We start from the raw sequence: 17,576 nt of genomic DNA on the forward strand, positions 1-17,576 counted from the left end.
ATTATAATTATTAAAAAATAATTTAAAATAATCTATTAAAATATTAAGTTTACTTTTTAATTAAGAGAAAGAAGAAAATTAAAAAAAATATATTACGAAACTAAAATTTATTCCCTCTTAAATTATTTAGTCTTTTTTCTCTTGAAATAATTAAAATCTAATATCATCATTTCAATTGTTTAAATTATTTTTCTTACTTTAATTTTTGTTTTAATGTGTGATATTTAATTCTTTTTTCCTTTAAAATAAATAAATAATCGTCACAGAATTTGATTTCCGGTGAGTCAGATTTCAAAGAGGTTTCTAATATCAAACATAAAAACAAAACCAGTTGAGAATTCTGCTCCTCTTCATTTGAAAAATAATATTCTACTACGTCCATTTAAAAATATAAAAAATATTTAGGAAAAATTTAAAGATAACGTCGTAATATAATTTAGTATAGATTTTTTTATTTTTATAGTGGTTTGTAAAGAAAATGAAAAATATAAGATCATGTTTAAAATTTTAAAATATTAATATCAGTGTTGTTATATTATTGATCATAAATATTTTCTATTGTAACAATTTTATTTTTTTAAAAATTAATAATAACAAATTTAATTACAAAAAAAATCATGAATTACTGTTCTATTAAATATTAAATTATTTAATCAATCAGTGAAATTTATAGTATTTTTATTTTAGTCTTCATAAATGAATTGTAATATTTTACGTATAACATAAAAATGAAAGAAAAACTGAAATTAGTCTAGTAGAAAATCAGGACAAGTAACTTAGAAGCAGTGTAATTTGTTTTAGCATATTGAAGCCTACACAGAAATATTTGGTGGATACTCTTGTGGTTGTTCTTTTACAATCTCCTTCAGCCATTGCTCCTGTTCACGGAGATTGGATGGAGGAACATCATAAACATCACGAAAAGCTTCTTCAAGTGGAGGTTTCTCTACACTCTCTGCAACTTGAATTGTATGCAGAAGCTGTAGTAGGAAAACTATTAGTTAGAACAACAATCGAATAATACTTGTAAGAGCCGCCTAAATCAAATTCAAAGCAGAAATTCAGCTTCAGCTGTGATCATAAACAAAGTTATCATATTTCCAATGGTTCCAGGAATTGTCACCAATTAAGGAAGAAAATTTTAGAGTTGCCTACAACAATATGCAAAGAGTATACTTCCCGGATTCAGTATTCACGATTTTGACAATACAAGTACAAGATCCTAGGTGCGATTTTTTTGTAGTTCCACCAAACTAATTTTATCAAAGGCACTAAGCTCCATACTTTAGGCATGTGTAATTATTCAAGGAATCATTTCTAAAAGCTATCATATCGAAATCCAATGAATATAGTTTCAGTATTCATTATTATGGTGGTAAAACTGCAAGATGAGCCCACTACAAACTAAGTTCTTATATACCACAGACCTGGGGTAACAGGTCCACTAACAAAATACTTCTGGAAAAAGGATAAATACAGAAGTCTACCCAACGGAGCCAAGGATCATGCTCCATGTTCAGGACACTGATAGGGAAATGATTAGAGTCAAAGCTAAAGACAATTAAGTAAACATATATTGAGAAGTTATTTAAGACTCCATCTATTAATAGGACTGACGATTAGAGTAAGTTTTGGCTTATCTTTTTGGCACAGGAATTTGTTGGGCATTGTGATGTATTTATTAGTGTGGATTCTATTATAGTAGAAACATTATGTTTATCACCTGTTGTCTCAAATTGTTTATAAGCTCTGACTCTGCCAGATCATTCCACCAACCATTATTTTCAAGCCACTTTCTAAATCTAGCCACAGGATCCCGTGCCACTCTCCACCATTCAATCTCACTTGCTGGACGATACTTGGTGGAGTCATCTGATGTGGTATGGTGTCCCACTCTGTACGTAAGAGCCTGAAAAAGGAATCAAAATAAACATTGGTCTGTCATTAAAATGCCTTAATATTGGACCACACTACCAAATTTCTTTTGACCAAGACAAAGATTTGCCTTAAAAGGTTATCAATTGTCACTTTACTTCTATTAGGATCGGTCTCTCTTCAGTGATTGACATTTGACGAGCAGCTTGAACAGCACTATAGATGGCCAGGGCATCATTGCCATCTACTCGGATGCTACGGACTCCATATGATTGTCCTTTCACGACTACACCATCACCTATGCATAAACAATAATGAATAAATAACATGGTACACAATATGCCTATAGATATTGCAAGACAACGCTAAACCTGACCAAATGGAAGAAATTGCCAGAGAGAAAAGAAAATTACTTCGAAACTGATCTGAAATGGGGGTACTAATAGCCCATCCATTGTTCCGGCATATAAAAATAACCGGGGCCTCCGTAACCGCTGCAAAATTTAAAGCAGCATGGAAATCTCCCTGTCATTATACAACGCATAAGAATATGACAAGCAAAAGAAATATTCTTAAGCTATCAAAGATCCTCTGCTAATGAAAACTGTTAGAGATATTATATTTAGTTTATATTTATCTCTTATCTTTAGTTAGTTTGTTTATATTTCTTATTTAGTTTGTTTATTTTTCTTATTTGTATTTTGGACTTAGCTCATATTTCTTCTATTATAAATAAAGGACCCTGTGTGTATATTCAACACAAGGAAGATTTCCTCTCATCTCTTTCACTATTTCATATGGTATCTAGAGCTTAGTTTCTGATCCAGTCTCTTCCACGGTCGCAGCCTCCACAGCAGCCACCGCTGTCGTCGCCGAAACCTCGCCGAAGACTCGCCAGAGTTCCAGAATCGACCGGCGACCACTCCATCCGAATCGCCTCCTCGCCCTCTTTCTGGATCTATGGTCGTTGCGTCAATCGGAGCACGTTGAATTTTTAGGGTTTCCCCGTCTCCATGGCCTCTTCCTCATCTACAACCAATTCTGCTAGTGCCTCATCTTCTTCTGCTGGTGCCTCATCAATATACACCAATTATGTGAATGTACACTTGTCCATTGACAAGTTAGATGGCACGAATTATGCAACATGGGCATCCGACATCAAACTTTGGTTGAAGAGTCAAGGGTATGTAGATCACCTTACTAATAATGTGACTAGTGCTACCAAAGAGGACACTTCCCGCTGGATGAAAATTGATGCCCAATTATGCATCGTCATAAAGTCCACCATTTACTCTTCTCTAAAACAAATGTTTCGATCATATGAAACATGTTTAGAAGTATGGGCACAAGCAAAGTTATTGTGCACGAATGACACCCAGCGTCTTTATGGTGTTTGTCAGGATCTATTCACTGTTATTGGTCCGCGCAATCCTGGTCCCATGGCAGAATATTTGGGTAATGTTCATGCCCTCCTTCATGATTTTAATGAGCTATTACCTCCTGCTTCCACTCCTGCTGAAGAACTGGAACAACGATCAAAGTTCTTCATGTTGTTGGCATTATACGGGCTCTCTGATGAATCCTCCCATGTCCGTGATCAGATTTTGGGTTCTCCAGTCATACCCAACTTTACTTCTACTTGTTCTGCTCTTTTGCGTATTCTAAGCAAACCAGTCATTGAGACATCTCCTCATAGTGATGATTCCTCTGTTATGGCTGCCCAACGTGATGATAAAAGTCGGTCTCGCAAGCCAGGTAAAGGACGACCAAAATGTGACCATTGTGGCAAGCCAGGCCACAGAATTGATAGATGTTATGCGCTTCATGGACGTCCTCCTCGATCTGTAGTAATGGCTAATTCTGATCCACCTCCTCGGCTTGCAGACCATCCTACTTCATCAAATACTGTAGATAACCCTGCAGTCTTCAACGAATTTCTCAGATGGTATGAGGATCGTCAGCAATCTAGTTCCACTACATCTGCATCTGTTGCACGCACAGGTACACCTTTTGTTGGTCTGACTCACTCCCTCGGATCTTGGGTCCTTGACTCAAGCGCCAATGATCATATAACTGGTAACAAGTCCTTGTTTTCTTCCTTGTCATGTCCGGATAATTTACCCTCGGTAACAATGGATGATGGGTCTAGAGTCTCATCTAATGGTATTGGTATTGTTCATATTTTTCCATCTATATACATTGATCATGTACTCTATGTCCCTGGGTCTCCTTTCAATTTATTATCTGTCAGTCGTCTAACTCATTCCCTCAATTGTGTTATTTCATTTACTAAAGATTCTGTTTGTTTGCAGGACCGGAGTTCGAAACACATGATTGCCACAGGATGTGAGTCTCATGGTCTATATCTTCTCCGCCCTTCTCCACATGTTGGCGTCATCATGGAGTCACCATCCCTTCTTCATGCTCAGTTAGGTCATCCCAGCCTTGCCAAACTACAGCAGCTTGTTCCGAGTTTGTCGAAGTTATCCAACTTGTCATGTGAGTCTTGTCAGTTAGGAAAGCATACTCGTAGTTCCTTTCCTCATAGTGTTTCACAACGAGCGTCGTCCCCTTTTTCATTAGTTCATTCTGATATTTGGGGACCTAGTCGTGTTAAGTCCACTTTAGGATTTCAGTATTTTGTTACTTTTATTGATGATTACTCCAGATGTACTTCGTTGTTTTTAATGAAGAATCGTTCTGAGTTGTTTTCTATTTTCCAATCATTTTTTAATGAAATAAAAACACAGTTTGGGGTTTCTATTCGAACTTTACGCAGTGATAATGGTTGTGAATATCTTTCTCAACAGTTTCAACATTTTATGGCGTCTCATGGCATTCTTCACCAGACCTCTTGTGCTTATACTCCTCAACAAAATGGGGTGGCTGAGTGCAAGAATAGACACCTCATTGAAACAACTCGTACACTTCTAATTCATGGCCAAGTACCCTCGCGTTTTTGGGGTGATGCAGTTCTCACTGCATGTTATCTCATTAACCGCATGCCGTCTTCTGTCCTAGATAACAAAATCCCTCACTCTGTCTTATTTTCTCAAGACCCTTTATATCCATTACCTCTTAAAGTTTTCGGGTCTACATGTTTTGTTCATGATTTTAGTCCTGGTCTTGATAAGTTATCTCCTAGATCTCACAAATGTGTCTTCTTATGATTTCCACGGTCACAAAAGGGCTATAAGTGTTTTTCTCCTTCTCTCAATCATCATTTTATCTCTGCTGATGTCACTTTTGATGAATCTTCGTTTTATTTTTCACAACTATCTTCTAGTTCTGTACCTCCACCTACCACTGTTGATATTCCTATTGTTTGTGATCCTTTAGACTCTCATTCCACACAGGATCGTCCTTCAACTTCACCCCTCCAGGTTTATAGTCGCCGCAATCGTCTCCCTCATGACTCACCTCCTGTGCCGCCTCCTGTGTCTCCTCCGGCTCCAGCAAATGAGTCTGACCTGCCTATTGCCCTCCGTAAAGGTATACGCTCTACTCGTAACCCTTCCCCTCATTATACTGTTCTTAGTTACCACAGGTTATCTCCATCTTTTTACACATGTCTTTCATCCATTTCTTCTGTGTCAATTCCCAAGTCTGTGGGTGATGCCTTAAGTCATCCTGGTTGGCGTCAAGCCATGCTGGATGAATTAAGTGCTTTACAGAAAAGTGGAACTTGGGAGCTTGTCCAATTACCATCTGGAAAGTCTGTTGTTGGTTGCAGGTGGGTGTATGCTATCAAAGTTGGCCCTGATGGTACAATTGATCGTTTGAAGGCTCGACTGGTTACCAAAGGCTACACACAGATTTTTGGTTTGGATTATGGTGATACTTTTTCTCCAGTGGGGAAAATGACTTCGGTTCGCCTATTCATTGCCATGGCCGCCCTTCGACAATGGCCTCTTTATCAACTTGATGTCAAAAATGCTTTCCTTAATGGTGATTTGCATGAAGAAATTTATATGGAGCAACCGCCCGGCTTTGTTGCTCAGGGGGAGTCATCTGCATTGGTATGTCGTCTTCGCAAATCCCTATATGGCCTAAAACAGTCTCCTCGGGCCTGGTTTGGTAAATTCAGTGGTGTTGTTCAACAATTTGGTATGACTCGCAGTGAAGCGGATCATTCAGTGTTCTATCGCCACTCAAGTGCTGGATGTATCTACTTAATAGTGTATGTCGATGATATTGTTCTCACAGAAAGCGACTACCTTGGCATCTCTCAGATGAAACAACACATTTGTCACCATTTTCAAACCAAAGATCTTGGCAAACTCCGGTACTTTTTGGGTATTGAAGTAGCACAATCCAATGATGGTATTGTCATATCTCAGAGGAAGTATGCGTTAGACATCTTGGAGGAAACAGGGTTAATGAACTGTAAGTCTGTTGAGACACCTATGGNCAATCCAATGATGGTATTGTCATATCTCAGAGGAAGTATGCGTTAGACATCTTGGAGGAAACAGGGTTAATGAACTGTAAGTCTGTTGAGACACTTATGGATCCTAACATCAAGCTCCTACCAAATCAGGGGGAGCCTTTCTCAGATCCTGAACGTTACAGAAGATTAGTTGGTAAATTAAACTATCTTACTGTTACGCGTCCTGACATTTCCTTCGCAGTTAGTGTGGTGAGTCAATTCCTTAACTCCCCATGTGAAGACCATTGGGATGCAGTTGTTTGCAGACTGAAGTATATTAAAAGATCACCTGGAAAAGGTTTGCTATATGGTCCTAACAACGATACAAAAATCGTTTGTTATTCAGATGCTGATTGGGTTGGTTCTCCTTCTGATAGGAGGTCTACTTCTGGATATTGTGTCTCTATTGGTGGCAACATGATATCTTGGAAAAGTAAGAAGCAAAGTATTGTGGCTAGGTCCAGCGCAGAAGCAGAATATAGAGCTATGGCATCAGCTACTTGTGAGCTTGTATGGCTTAAACAATTACTTAGTGAATTGAAATTTGGAGATATCACTCACATGACACTTATATGTGATAATGAAGTTGCTCTTCATATTAGCGCTAACCCTGTCTTCCGTGGGAGAACCAAGCACATTGAAGAGTTGATTACCATTTTATTAGAGAAAAAATCATATCCGGAGATATCAAGACTGAGTTCGTTAACTCAAGCAACCAGTTGGCAGACATATTCACTAAGTCCTTGCGAGGACCTAAAATTGACTATCTTTGTAACAACCTTGGAACATATGATTTGTATGCTCCAACTTGAGGGGGAGTGTTAGAGATATTATATTTAGTTTATATTTATCTCTTATCTTTAGTTAGTTTAGTTTATATTTATCTCTTATCTTTAGTTAGTTTGTTTATATTTCTTATTTAGTTTGTTTATATTTCTTATTTGTATTTTGGGCTTAGCCCATATTTCTTCTATTATAAATAAAGGACCCTATGTGTATATTCAACACAAGGGAGATTTCCCCTCATCTCTTTCACTATTTCATAAAAACAAAAGCATGGTACTGGCTCCGCTTACAAGAATGAGATAACTGCAAATAAATAAGATCAAATAAAAAATACGCACACCAAAACTAGAAATAGATATTTGAATGCGAAAAAAAACTGTATCCTAAAGTGCTAATATATTGCCTAGCTGAATGCATTAAGAAATTTTAAGAATAAAGCTTATGTTCTTGATCTATGTTTGGTTGATCTAATTCCCGACAAAATTTAATAGAGGGAGAAGTGGATCTTCTATTATGGTAAATTTACCTCACTAGATCCACCATCACCAAAGTAAGTAACAGCACATGCATCCTTTTTATCCATCTTTAAGGAATAAGCAGCTCCAACAGCATGAGAAATTTGTGTACTATAGACCAAGGTAAAATTTTCATTATGTAATTTTCGTACTCATGATGCAAAGAGGCATAGATGGACAAATACATAGAGAAATAAACATCAAAGCCGTGTATATCAAAGCTTTTAATACTCACGCAATAGTTGAAGCTATTGTAAAGTAATTGTGCGTTTTGGACCCATAATGTGCTGGCATCTGCCTTCCTTTCCCATTATCATATTTATTAGAAAATAACTGGTTTGCAAATTCTTGCAGAGTAAAACCACGCCATAACAAGACTCCAGCTTCCCTATACTGCATGCAACCAAATTTTTCATTTTTTGATAAATCATTTTCTAACTTAATTAAACCAACCAAATAGCAGAAACTATGATAAAGTACGAGAAAAATCATTACATAGGATTCTGAATATAAATTCAACAGTTTAAAAAACTATTTTCTCTGTGGCACGTATAACCTGAGGGAAAACAACATCGTTCATGGAAAGAGCTGCAGCTGAAGCAATATTAATAGCCTCCTCTCCAATTGCCGTCACATAAAACGATATTCTACCTTGTCTTTGTGCTTCATAGAAGATAGTATCCATAGATCGGAGAGTAACCATGTCAGTGTACATCTTCACAGCTACTTCCTTGCTGACCTAATATTATTGATATCTATCAGTTTCATTTCCGTATACTTTCCCTCTGAACAAGCAAAAAATTGTGAAATGGTAGGTCGAGGATGTCAAAACCTGCACAAAATTATGACCCACGAGCGGCTGCCCATTATCATCAAGGACACGGTAGCAGGGTACTCTCTCTTTAACTGATTCTGATATAAACTTCATTTCAGGGACGAATTCTACTCTTCCTCCAGGAAAATCAATGCCCTGCAATAAACGTATATACATAACTCACTATGGTTCCTACAATTCAAGAACGTACTGCATTCTAATATCCAAACTGAAATTATTCTAACTTTCAATTTTCATAAATATACCCTCCTTTAGACAGCATAAGAATTTAAAAGTCTGAATAAAAAATTCATGCTGCAATTGCATTTTGGATCATGAACGCTCAATCCATACATTATCATCACACTTTTAGATTACGAATCAAGTCATTCTACGGGTATTTAGGGTCAGCAAGGGAAAAAATTTAGTCGTCCTCAATTTACATCATTAATAAAGAATTCATTCTGCAATTGAATTCAGGGGAATTTAGACATGATGCTCAAATTCAAATTGAAGTTATATTTAGATGCTCGAGGCTATAATATAAAATACCATCTCAACATGTCTTCACTGTGATTAAAGAGTTCACGCTGCAGTTCAACTGAAGGTACGTACACACATACAATTTTAATTTTTCATTATGAATAGAGAAATTTCCCAATTAGAACCAAGGAAGCTCAACCTTAATGTCCAGGTTTTAGATCATGACTAAAGCTTTATACTCTAGTACCCATTAAGATCATCAAGGTGTCCCATCTCAATTTAGAATCATTGAACAAAAACTTTATCTAGCAGTCAATAAAGGGTCATGAAAGGTTATACCATTTGGCATTTACACTACAAATAAAGAATTCATGTACCACTTCTATTTTTGGGCATATCATCCCAATTCACATTACCAATAAAAAATTCTTTGAACATGTATAGACCTAGAAAATAGAATTTTAGAAGTGATAGTAGTTTAAAAATAATCAAATTTGATTATTTTACTATTAAAAGATTTTAATATAAATAATTTTGTTATGAACTAGTTTCATTATTTTAAAACACATCATTTCTTTATAAACCACTTTTTTAGAGTTATTTGACTTCTCTTTGCTCGTATAATTGAAACCAAGACCTTAGGATTGATCTTTGCAGCAAGCTTTTCAAGTTGGACAGATCAATTTCTCCGTTTGCGTAAGTTGAGTTTCATCTCTTTTTCTTTGTCTTTTCTTTTGTCGGTTGCATGTGAGTATTCTTTCACTTACATGCACCTTTTTAATCATCTATATAAGTTTTTGTTGATCAATGATTCTAATGATGTGTCCTGATCGTGTTTGTGTTGTTCCTAGGTACAGATAGGACATCTTATGAGCTTGAAGGGTTTTGGAGTCCTTAGAGCAAGTTTGTTTGTCTCTCAGGTAAGGGAAGCTAATTGCATTGTTTTAATGTTATTGATATCTTAAAATCTGTAATTGCATGATTGAATGGTATGTTGAAATTATATGTTGAATTTAGTATATTGGATGTTTGTATTGTTTAAATTGTCTTGGTTGAGTTGTGTTGATTAGGAAACTTAGGATTTGGTCAATTAAGCTAATTGATACGTGTCCTGACATTAAAAACTGTTTTTGACCACAGTACTAAAAAGAGAATACCAATTTAATCATTTGAGCAGGTACCAATTTCCCAAATCAATAAGTTTTCATATACTATGTTATGATGTAGTGATGAGTGATGGCAAATTGGCACTGAGCACCAGGTCATTTGGTCTTTTATCAATTTTATAAAGTCTTATTTTATCATGGTGTTAAAATTGGAGGTTACATAAGACACCGTTCAACTTTTGCATCATGAATAAAGAGTTACACTTCCTTCCTTGATTTAATTTTCGACCTTCTTCATCCAACCAAAGGCACAGCAGTAGCAGTTAAATCAAATCTAACAACAAACTACTAAAATTCTAGACAATTACATTTTGCATCCATAGTTTGTCCCCATATCCCTCTTGGGAATGTTATAAAGGTATAAAATATGTATGCCTTAGACTTTTAGATTGTAGTATTCAGAAACATATTATTGATTACATAATTCCACTTTTTATATGGAAATACATTTCAGATTGTAATGTAGAAATGTATTCGGAACTATGTAATATGAAATATATTTCTGGTTTTTGGATTACATAATTCAGAAATGATTTTTAAATAAATAAATATAAAACCATATTTCAAATTGTATAATTCTTTGAAATGTATTTTCAGTAATTTACGAATATATTTCAAATTGTATATTCATCAATATGTTTCTGTGTAATTCAAAATACATCTTTTTCCCAATCCTGAAATGTATTATGAATTATACAAATTTATAATATATTTTTTAGTTTCAAATTGCACAATAAAAATAGGTTTATTCTAATTATGCAATTTAAAATATTTTCAACCCATAGATAATATAGAATTCGTACACATTTATAAAAATACAAAAAGAATGTTTTCTTTTTATTTAATTTATTTTCGAACATTGTACTGATCCTAAACCCAAATTCAAGTCAACAAAATCCTATAGCATTATAGAAAAAGATACATCATTTTGTAACTTCTTTTACCCTCATCTTTTAATTCAACAATTTCTCCTTTTAATAAATAAAAAATAATATATCTATATTTAATAAAATAAGTATGTGACTTGCCCCTCTCTTTAAAAATAACAGGTACATAATATTTTAGTATCACTTTTACAAAATTTCCTAACAATAGTTTTGAAAGGTTATGTAATTTGTATTTTTTTTAAAAAAAATATTTAATTATTTAAATTATCTAGCTACGTATTTTTTAAATAAATAAATTGTTTTTTATTTATATATATCATCATCATTTTATAAAAGAGATGCATTTTTTTATCACAATTAGTATCATATTTGTATTTGACAATTTTATCCTTTAGTAAAAATATATTCTTTTTTGTTCCTACCTCTTCCCAGCTTATAACTATCTAACTTTCTTCCTTACATAACTGTTTAAATTTTCCATTTAAAATAACGTAAACACATTCCATTACTTAAAATAAAATTAATCAATTAAAAGATAAGATCACAGACAGTTATTAAATGTTGTATCTTTATGTAAATGGATAGATTAAGATATAAAATTAAAGGCTAAACTATGATTTGAAAAAATATAATTAAACTTGTAAATTTCATGAATTTTTTTTACATAAAATATAATGAAAGTTTTAAAGTTGATTTATCAAATACTAATTAATTACCAAATCGGTTATCTTATTTTGTTTACTTTTTAGATTTGTAAGCTCAGATTAAATTCCTACTGTTTTGTTTTTTCATCCTCCATAAAAACAATAAGGTAGGGCAAAAAGAGAAATTAAATCAGAAAGTGCCAAAAGCCATGGAATGGTGGAAAAGTGAAAAGGCGGGAGATGAAGGAAAAGTACCTGGTCCTGAAGAAGATTCCTATTCAATGTGGAAGGATTCCCCGCGATATCGGAGAAAAGTCGATGCGAAGAGAGAGGTGGTAGTAGTAAATCGCAATTCTGCGTGAGGTTCCTGAAATTAGGGTGGAGTTGATTGGAACATCGTGGAGAGTTTCGATGAAGCGAACTGGAAAAGTTCTTCCTAGATTTGAAAAAGGAGAAGATGGTGACAAACTTCCTCATTGTGTGAAACGCTAAACGCATAAACAAGACGTCGTTAGGAGACTCACCAAAATGAATCTTTTTACTATTTATACTGTTATTATTTGATCTTCGTAACTTCATTTCTGCCTTTTACGCCCAAGTTATGTCACACGTTGAATTGAATCTAAAATTGGTGGTAGTCCAACAGATTTTTATTCCATAATTCTTGAAATTAATTTTAAATTAAAGTTATTCTCTCCCGCAGTTCTATGAAATATCTGTTTTTTTTTTTTCAAATATCATCTATATTGTGTTTGGACAAATATTGTGGGATGAGTATTATGTAATACTTTTATTGTTGTAAATAGAAATTATTTTTGTGGGATGAGTAGTATATAATAATTTATTATTGTTTAATAGAAATTATTTTGTTAGGTAACTATTATTTCTTACTTAATATCAATTAGAGTAAATAGCAGGATCCAAACACAGGCCATGTCGAGAAAGAGGGTGAGTTAATTGTTTTTCAATTAATGTATATATATCATAATCTTTTTTATGTTTATAACGATTTTTTTTTTATCATCTACGATTTTGTTAATAGTCTGTCATGATTTTTTTAAGGTAAACAGAAAAAATTTAAATAAATATTAATTAGGGATATTTTTTTACCGATATTTAAAAAAAATTAACTGATATTGATAAACAAAGTTGACAAAAAAAATCTTCATCCATCAAAAATATAAAAATAACCGTGATCCATATCAATTTAAATAATTATGCTCGACATCAATTCAAAATAATATCAATATTAATCAAGAAATTCTTTTATAAATATTAATTAAAAACATTTTATGAACTTTAACGAAAACTAACATTAATTAATATCAACTATAACTATAACGAATTTTAATATTTTTAAATTTTAGCAATTAGTTAGTATTTAAATATTTTTATATTTGATTACAATTAAAATATTTTCTCTAGGAAAATTCTAACTCATTAAATTTGAGTTAATTTATCCAAATAAAACAATTTACAATTTGTAAAATATCCTATTCAAACATGTTAACATTTGTTTTTGAAATAATATCTCATGTAGTCATAGTTTTATTGATACTTTTTACATCAGTATTTATTTATGAACTGCCACGTCAGTCCAACGTCAAAGCTTCGTCTCCATTATAGTAAATTAATAATTATTAATAATAAACCTTTTATAAATTAGCTTTTGACAACTGTGTAGATCATGTTACGTGTGTGCCCGGCCGCCTATTCAGTCTTATCCTCATTAACTCAAGTTTAAGTTCAAAATTAATTTTTAACTAAATTTGATCTTAAGAAATCAGGTAAATGAACAAGGCAATAAAGAAGAAAATTAGTTCGATTCGAATTACTCTACACTATTTAAATTTTTAAATATAATTATATTGGATTATGGTTTATGGCAATTAATTTTTTTCTACAGTCCCATTTATATTTGTTAATTAGTTAAATATATATTTAATCTCTTAATCTAAATATAAAATAATTAGTTTATATTTTAAATTTTAATATAATTTGATCTTTAAACTTTAAAAATAAAAAATATATTTAAAAATAAAAGATATGATTTTCTTAATCTAAATAAATGTTTTTAATATCTCGAACTATGTTTAAGATATATGTTTGTATTGTTAATCGAAAATATTTTTGACACAAAAAGAATTAAATGTAATTGGACTAAATTGAATATATATATATATATATATATATATATATATATATATATATATATATATATTGTTTCAGTATGAATATTTTGGGGAACGAAGGGACTAACCTGGATGACGTGGCGCTCATGTTGTCTTTTGATCTTCAATCGTTCGGAAGTTCCAAGCTACGATCGGGGGGAGGTACCTGCAATGGCACTCCGACGCCCAAGTCAGGGTGAGTGGTGATGAGCCTTGAGAGAGCGTACTTGGTATACGATTCCAGACCTGTATATATAGATTATTATCAAATATAAACAGAATAAAATATAAACGGTTATACCTCAATATGTGGCTGTTTATATCTTATTTAATCTTTTCTGATACAGATTGTTAAGATATTATTCGCAATGGATTATATCGTCTTAATGGACCGTCGACCCAATAACGGGAGCGATGATGACCTATCATTAGTATGATTGAGGCCCAATAAGCATGCTGGACCGTGCGGTTACTAGTTGCAACCGTTCGGCCCAAATAGCATATCGTACATCATCCCCCCAAGTCCAAATGAAGCGTTGAATATTGACCAACGAATGAATGTAGGACTTTTGATTGTGTGAGGGAATTTTGGCCGACCGGTTTCTTTCAGCGAGTAATCTCAACTGACCGACGGCTTTATAGGAAATGTAGACTTGACATTCCGGGCGATCATAAGTGACCCTAAGTAGCCAGTTCTTCAAACGTCACAGAAGTATTTTAAATTCTCACCGTTACGCAGCGTTTTGGAAACTTGTCGTTTGAGTTCTAAACCATCATTAACTTTTTTCCCGCCTTGTGAGCAGTTGAAGAGTTTTGTTCGCTTGGCCGTCAGATCATCTCGATCCAACGGTCAAGGGTTTTTCTGACAGTTGCGGCCAGGTATAGGGTAATCAATGTAAGGTTTTTGTAACCGCCACTTTTCATTTTCTCTGTTTTCCAAGTTTTAGAACACTCTCGTCCTCCCTAGAACATCGATTTCCCTTCCTCCTAGTAGCTCCAATCTCTCAGGATAATTATGAGTTCTTCCTTTAATCTTGGTTCGCCGTCGTCAGTGGTGGAAGAAAAGGGGCAAGAGATAGCAACCAGTTCATCTGATAGGCCCTCCACCGCAGATCAAGTAGGTATTTCCACCCTTGTCCACGGTAGTAGGGTTTTTATTCACGGCGGCGTTGCAGTCGACGACCATGCCGAAAATTACACCGATATTATTAACTATGATTGGGCATCACGAGATGTTAACGACATCTCTAGTACTTTCGTGAATAAAGCATCCTTAGAGTTCTGGATAGAAAATAGTTGCATCCTTAGGAATTTGAGTTATGGGCGTTCTGTGAGATTGGCCCCCTATAGGGAAGACGAGAAGGTCTTCCACCATAGACATGGTTCTGAAAAACATTTCTTTTACATGTATACTTGTGTGTTTGTTGATATGTATCTTAGACTTCCATTCTCTGATTTCCATATGAATGTGTTGAGACACCTAAACGTCGCCCCCACACAACTTCACCCCAATAGCTGGGGTTATATTCAGTCGTTTTGCGTAGTTTGTAAATTTTTAGATATAAAACCGACTGCCCCTATGTTTTTATATTTTTTTAGAACCCGTCCGGTTCCAAAAAGGGGTTGGGTTTCACTTGTTTCTGATCCCAAAAATACCCTGTTTAAACTGTACGCGGATTCGTACAAAGACTTTAAAAAACACTTTTTCAGAGTAGTTATCACCGACCTAGGCCGTCCGTTCTTCCTTAATGAGGATGACAGCGAGAGATTTCCCTTATACTAGACCCAAAACCCTTACTCAATAACTTCTTGGGATAAGGATTCATTGTCAACCTATGAATTAGAAGCTATCAGTGCACTGGAGGGACTATCTCTTCGCCCTTTCTCTTCGAAGCAGCTAGTGACTTGCCTGGCGCACGACGACCTAGATTCCAGAGTCTCTGGTATGTTTCCGTACTAACAATTATTAATTACCTGATGACCTTTCTTACTGAAATTTCTTTTGTATCAGATATCATGGGCAAGAAAAAGACCACTATTGATTGGTTCAACTGTTCCAAGGACTTGATGCAAGGTCAAGGCTCCAGTGTGCCGACTCCTACACCCCTTCCACAAGCCGCACCGGTCGTTAACCTGGAGGGTGAAGAAGAAATTCCTCTGAAAAGGAAAAGGAGGGTGATCCCTCTTAGAGAGATGTCGTCCGGAAAAAGAACGAGGAACCCCTCAAAGGGGACAGCTGTTGATGACTCCGGACACCTTGAAGCCGACCGCGACCTCCCGAACGGCGTATGGGACGCCGGTTTTGACCTGGGGTATAAGATAGATCCCAAGCTGGATTCGGCCGAGATGAAGGTGCTAAAGAATACTCCTCGCCAGCAACTCCGCCAACATATTCTGGAGTTTTGCGCTCGTGCTACTGCTTCTACTCTAGAGTTGATCCATATGGATGATCAGGATAAAGCTGAAGTTGAAGGCTTACAGAAACAATTGATGGATCTTACCCTTGTTCATTCTGAGTGTGGTCCTAAATATGAGGTGGCCGAGAAGACAATTAATGAAGGCCATATCATACTCGAAAACATGAAAGAATCCTTTCAGGCAACGAAGAAGGAAATGGATCATCAAACTGCTGATCTTGCTGCCACCCGAAAGGCCTTGAACGAAGTTACCATTGAGAGGAACACTTTGAAGAGTTCCTTAATAGCGGCCAAGGCTCGAGAAAGGGAGATGGCAGGAGCCATTATTCTGGAGCACACTCGTGGTTTCAAGAAGGCAATCCGATAAGCTACCTTTCTGCTTGACCGACCTCTAGAAGATCTTCCTCTAGACGTGGAGAAGGATATTCTCCATGGAAAGATAGTCCCATCGAAAGAGGTTCCTACTGGAACGTATTCGGATGATGAAGAAGAAGAGGAAGAGGAAGTTGCTATTAAAGTGCAGACTGATGCCCCTTCTAGAGAGACCAACACTGTTCCCTTCGATGTTATTGAAGTGCCAATTCCAGAGAAGACCACTGGCGAGGACGTGAACACCAAAGAAACTTAGATTTTTTGCTGACTATTCAGTATTCTGTGGATGATTTCAAAACTCTTTCTTGTTTGAGCTTATTTTATAATTCTGAATGCTTGCTATATGTTACCTTTGATAATTTTTATTATGCAACCGTTTTGGAAATTGGTGTAAGTATAAGGCTCCCGGCCCCTAGTATGATATTGCATGTATATTTTGAAGGCTTTCGGCCCTTGACTAACTTTTTGGTTTATCCTCACCTAATAAGTGTATTACCCTTCGCCGTTTTGGCGTAACAAGGGTTTTTCACTTCAGTGGTAATTTCTTTCTAAACAAATTAACTTAGTGTGAATTTCAAGTAAACTTACTTGGTTATGCAGAAACATCCGAATTCGGTGTTCTGAATTGCCTCGAACGCATCGGCCGTTCGGGTTTGTCGGCTTCTTCATGTCTAGATGACGATGTCCTGAAAGGAGCTGCATAATTGCCTATGACGTTGCCCTGCAAATGTCACCTTTAATGAAGGAAGCAAGTGCTGCTTTGAACAATTCAGACTTTTAGGCCGTTCAGACGTTTAGTCCGGAAGGTAAGTGTTGCCTTTAGTAATTCAGACGTTTAGTCTGTTCGGACGTTTAGTCCGGAAGGCAAGTGTTGCCTTGAGTATTTCAGACATTTAGTCCGTTCGGACGTTTAGTCTGGAAGGCAAGTACTGCCTTGAGTAATTCAGACATTTAGTTCGTTCGGACGTTTAGTCCGGAAGGCAAGTGCTGCCTTGAGTAATTCAGACATTTAGTCCG

The 17,576-nt window shown here is 35.2% G+C and overlaps 1 protein-coding gene across 2 annotated transcripts; it reads right to left on the reverse strand.

Moving 5' to 3' along the window:
• Positions 1–697: 697 nt before the first annotated feature.
• LOC106754716 (2-oxoisovalerate dehydrogenase subunit alpha 2, mitochondrial) lies at positions 698–12,204 on the reverse strand. Of its 2 annotated transcripts, XM_014636777.2 has the most exons (9): positions 11,855–12,202; positions 8,438–8,575; positions 8,162–8,344; positions 7,841–7,998; positions 7,617–7,716; positions 2,289–2,400; positions 2,034–2,173; positions 1,724–1,909; positions 698–980 (listed from the first exon to the last, which is right to left on the reverse strand). In XM_014636777.2, the coding sequence occupies exons 1-9, from the start codon at positions 12,176–12,178 to the stop codon at positions 813–815; spliced, it is 1,509 nt and encodes a 502-aa protein (XP_014492263.2). In that variant the 5' UTR covers positions 12,179–12,202; the 3' UTR covers positions 698–812. The 2 variants fall into 2 exon arrangements, with proteins under 2 accessions (XP_014492263.2, XP_014492264.2); XM_014636778.2 differs by lacking the exons at positions 7,617–7,716; positions 7,841–7,998 and having other exon boundaries at positions 11,855–12,204.
• Between the last annotated feature and the right edge of the window lie 5,372 nt (positions 12,205–17,576).

The sequence above is a fragment of the Vigna radiata genome, unplaced genomic scaffold (genome assembly GCF_000741045.1).
Source record: "Vigna radiata var. radiata cultivar VC1973A unplaced genomic scaffold, Vradiata_ver6 scaffold_201, whole genome shotgun sequence".
Lineage (NCBI taxonomy): Eukaryota > Viridiplantae > Streptophyta > Magnoliopsida > Fabales > Fabaceae > Vigna > Vigna radiata.

Bases quoted from the DNA above. Each gene is read 5' to 3' on its own strand.
- LOC106754716 (XM_014636777.2), bottom strand. From the start codon at position 12,178: ATGAAGTTACGAAGATCAAATAATAACAGTATAAATAGTAAAAAGATT. The intron at 2,174-2,288 runs GTAATTTTCTTT...GTTTATGCATAG, and splicing joins CATTTCAGATCAGTTTCGAA to GTGATGGTGTAGTCGTGAAA. The intron at 1,910-2,033 runs GTAAAGTGACAA...TTCCTTTTTCAG, and splicing joins AGAGACCGATCCTAATAGAA to GCTCTTACGTACAGAGTGGG.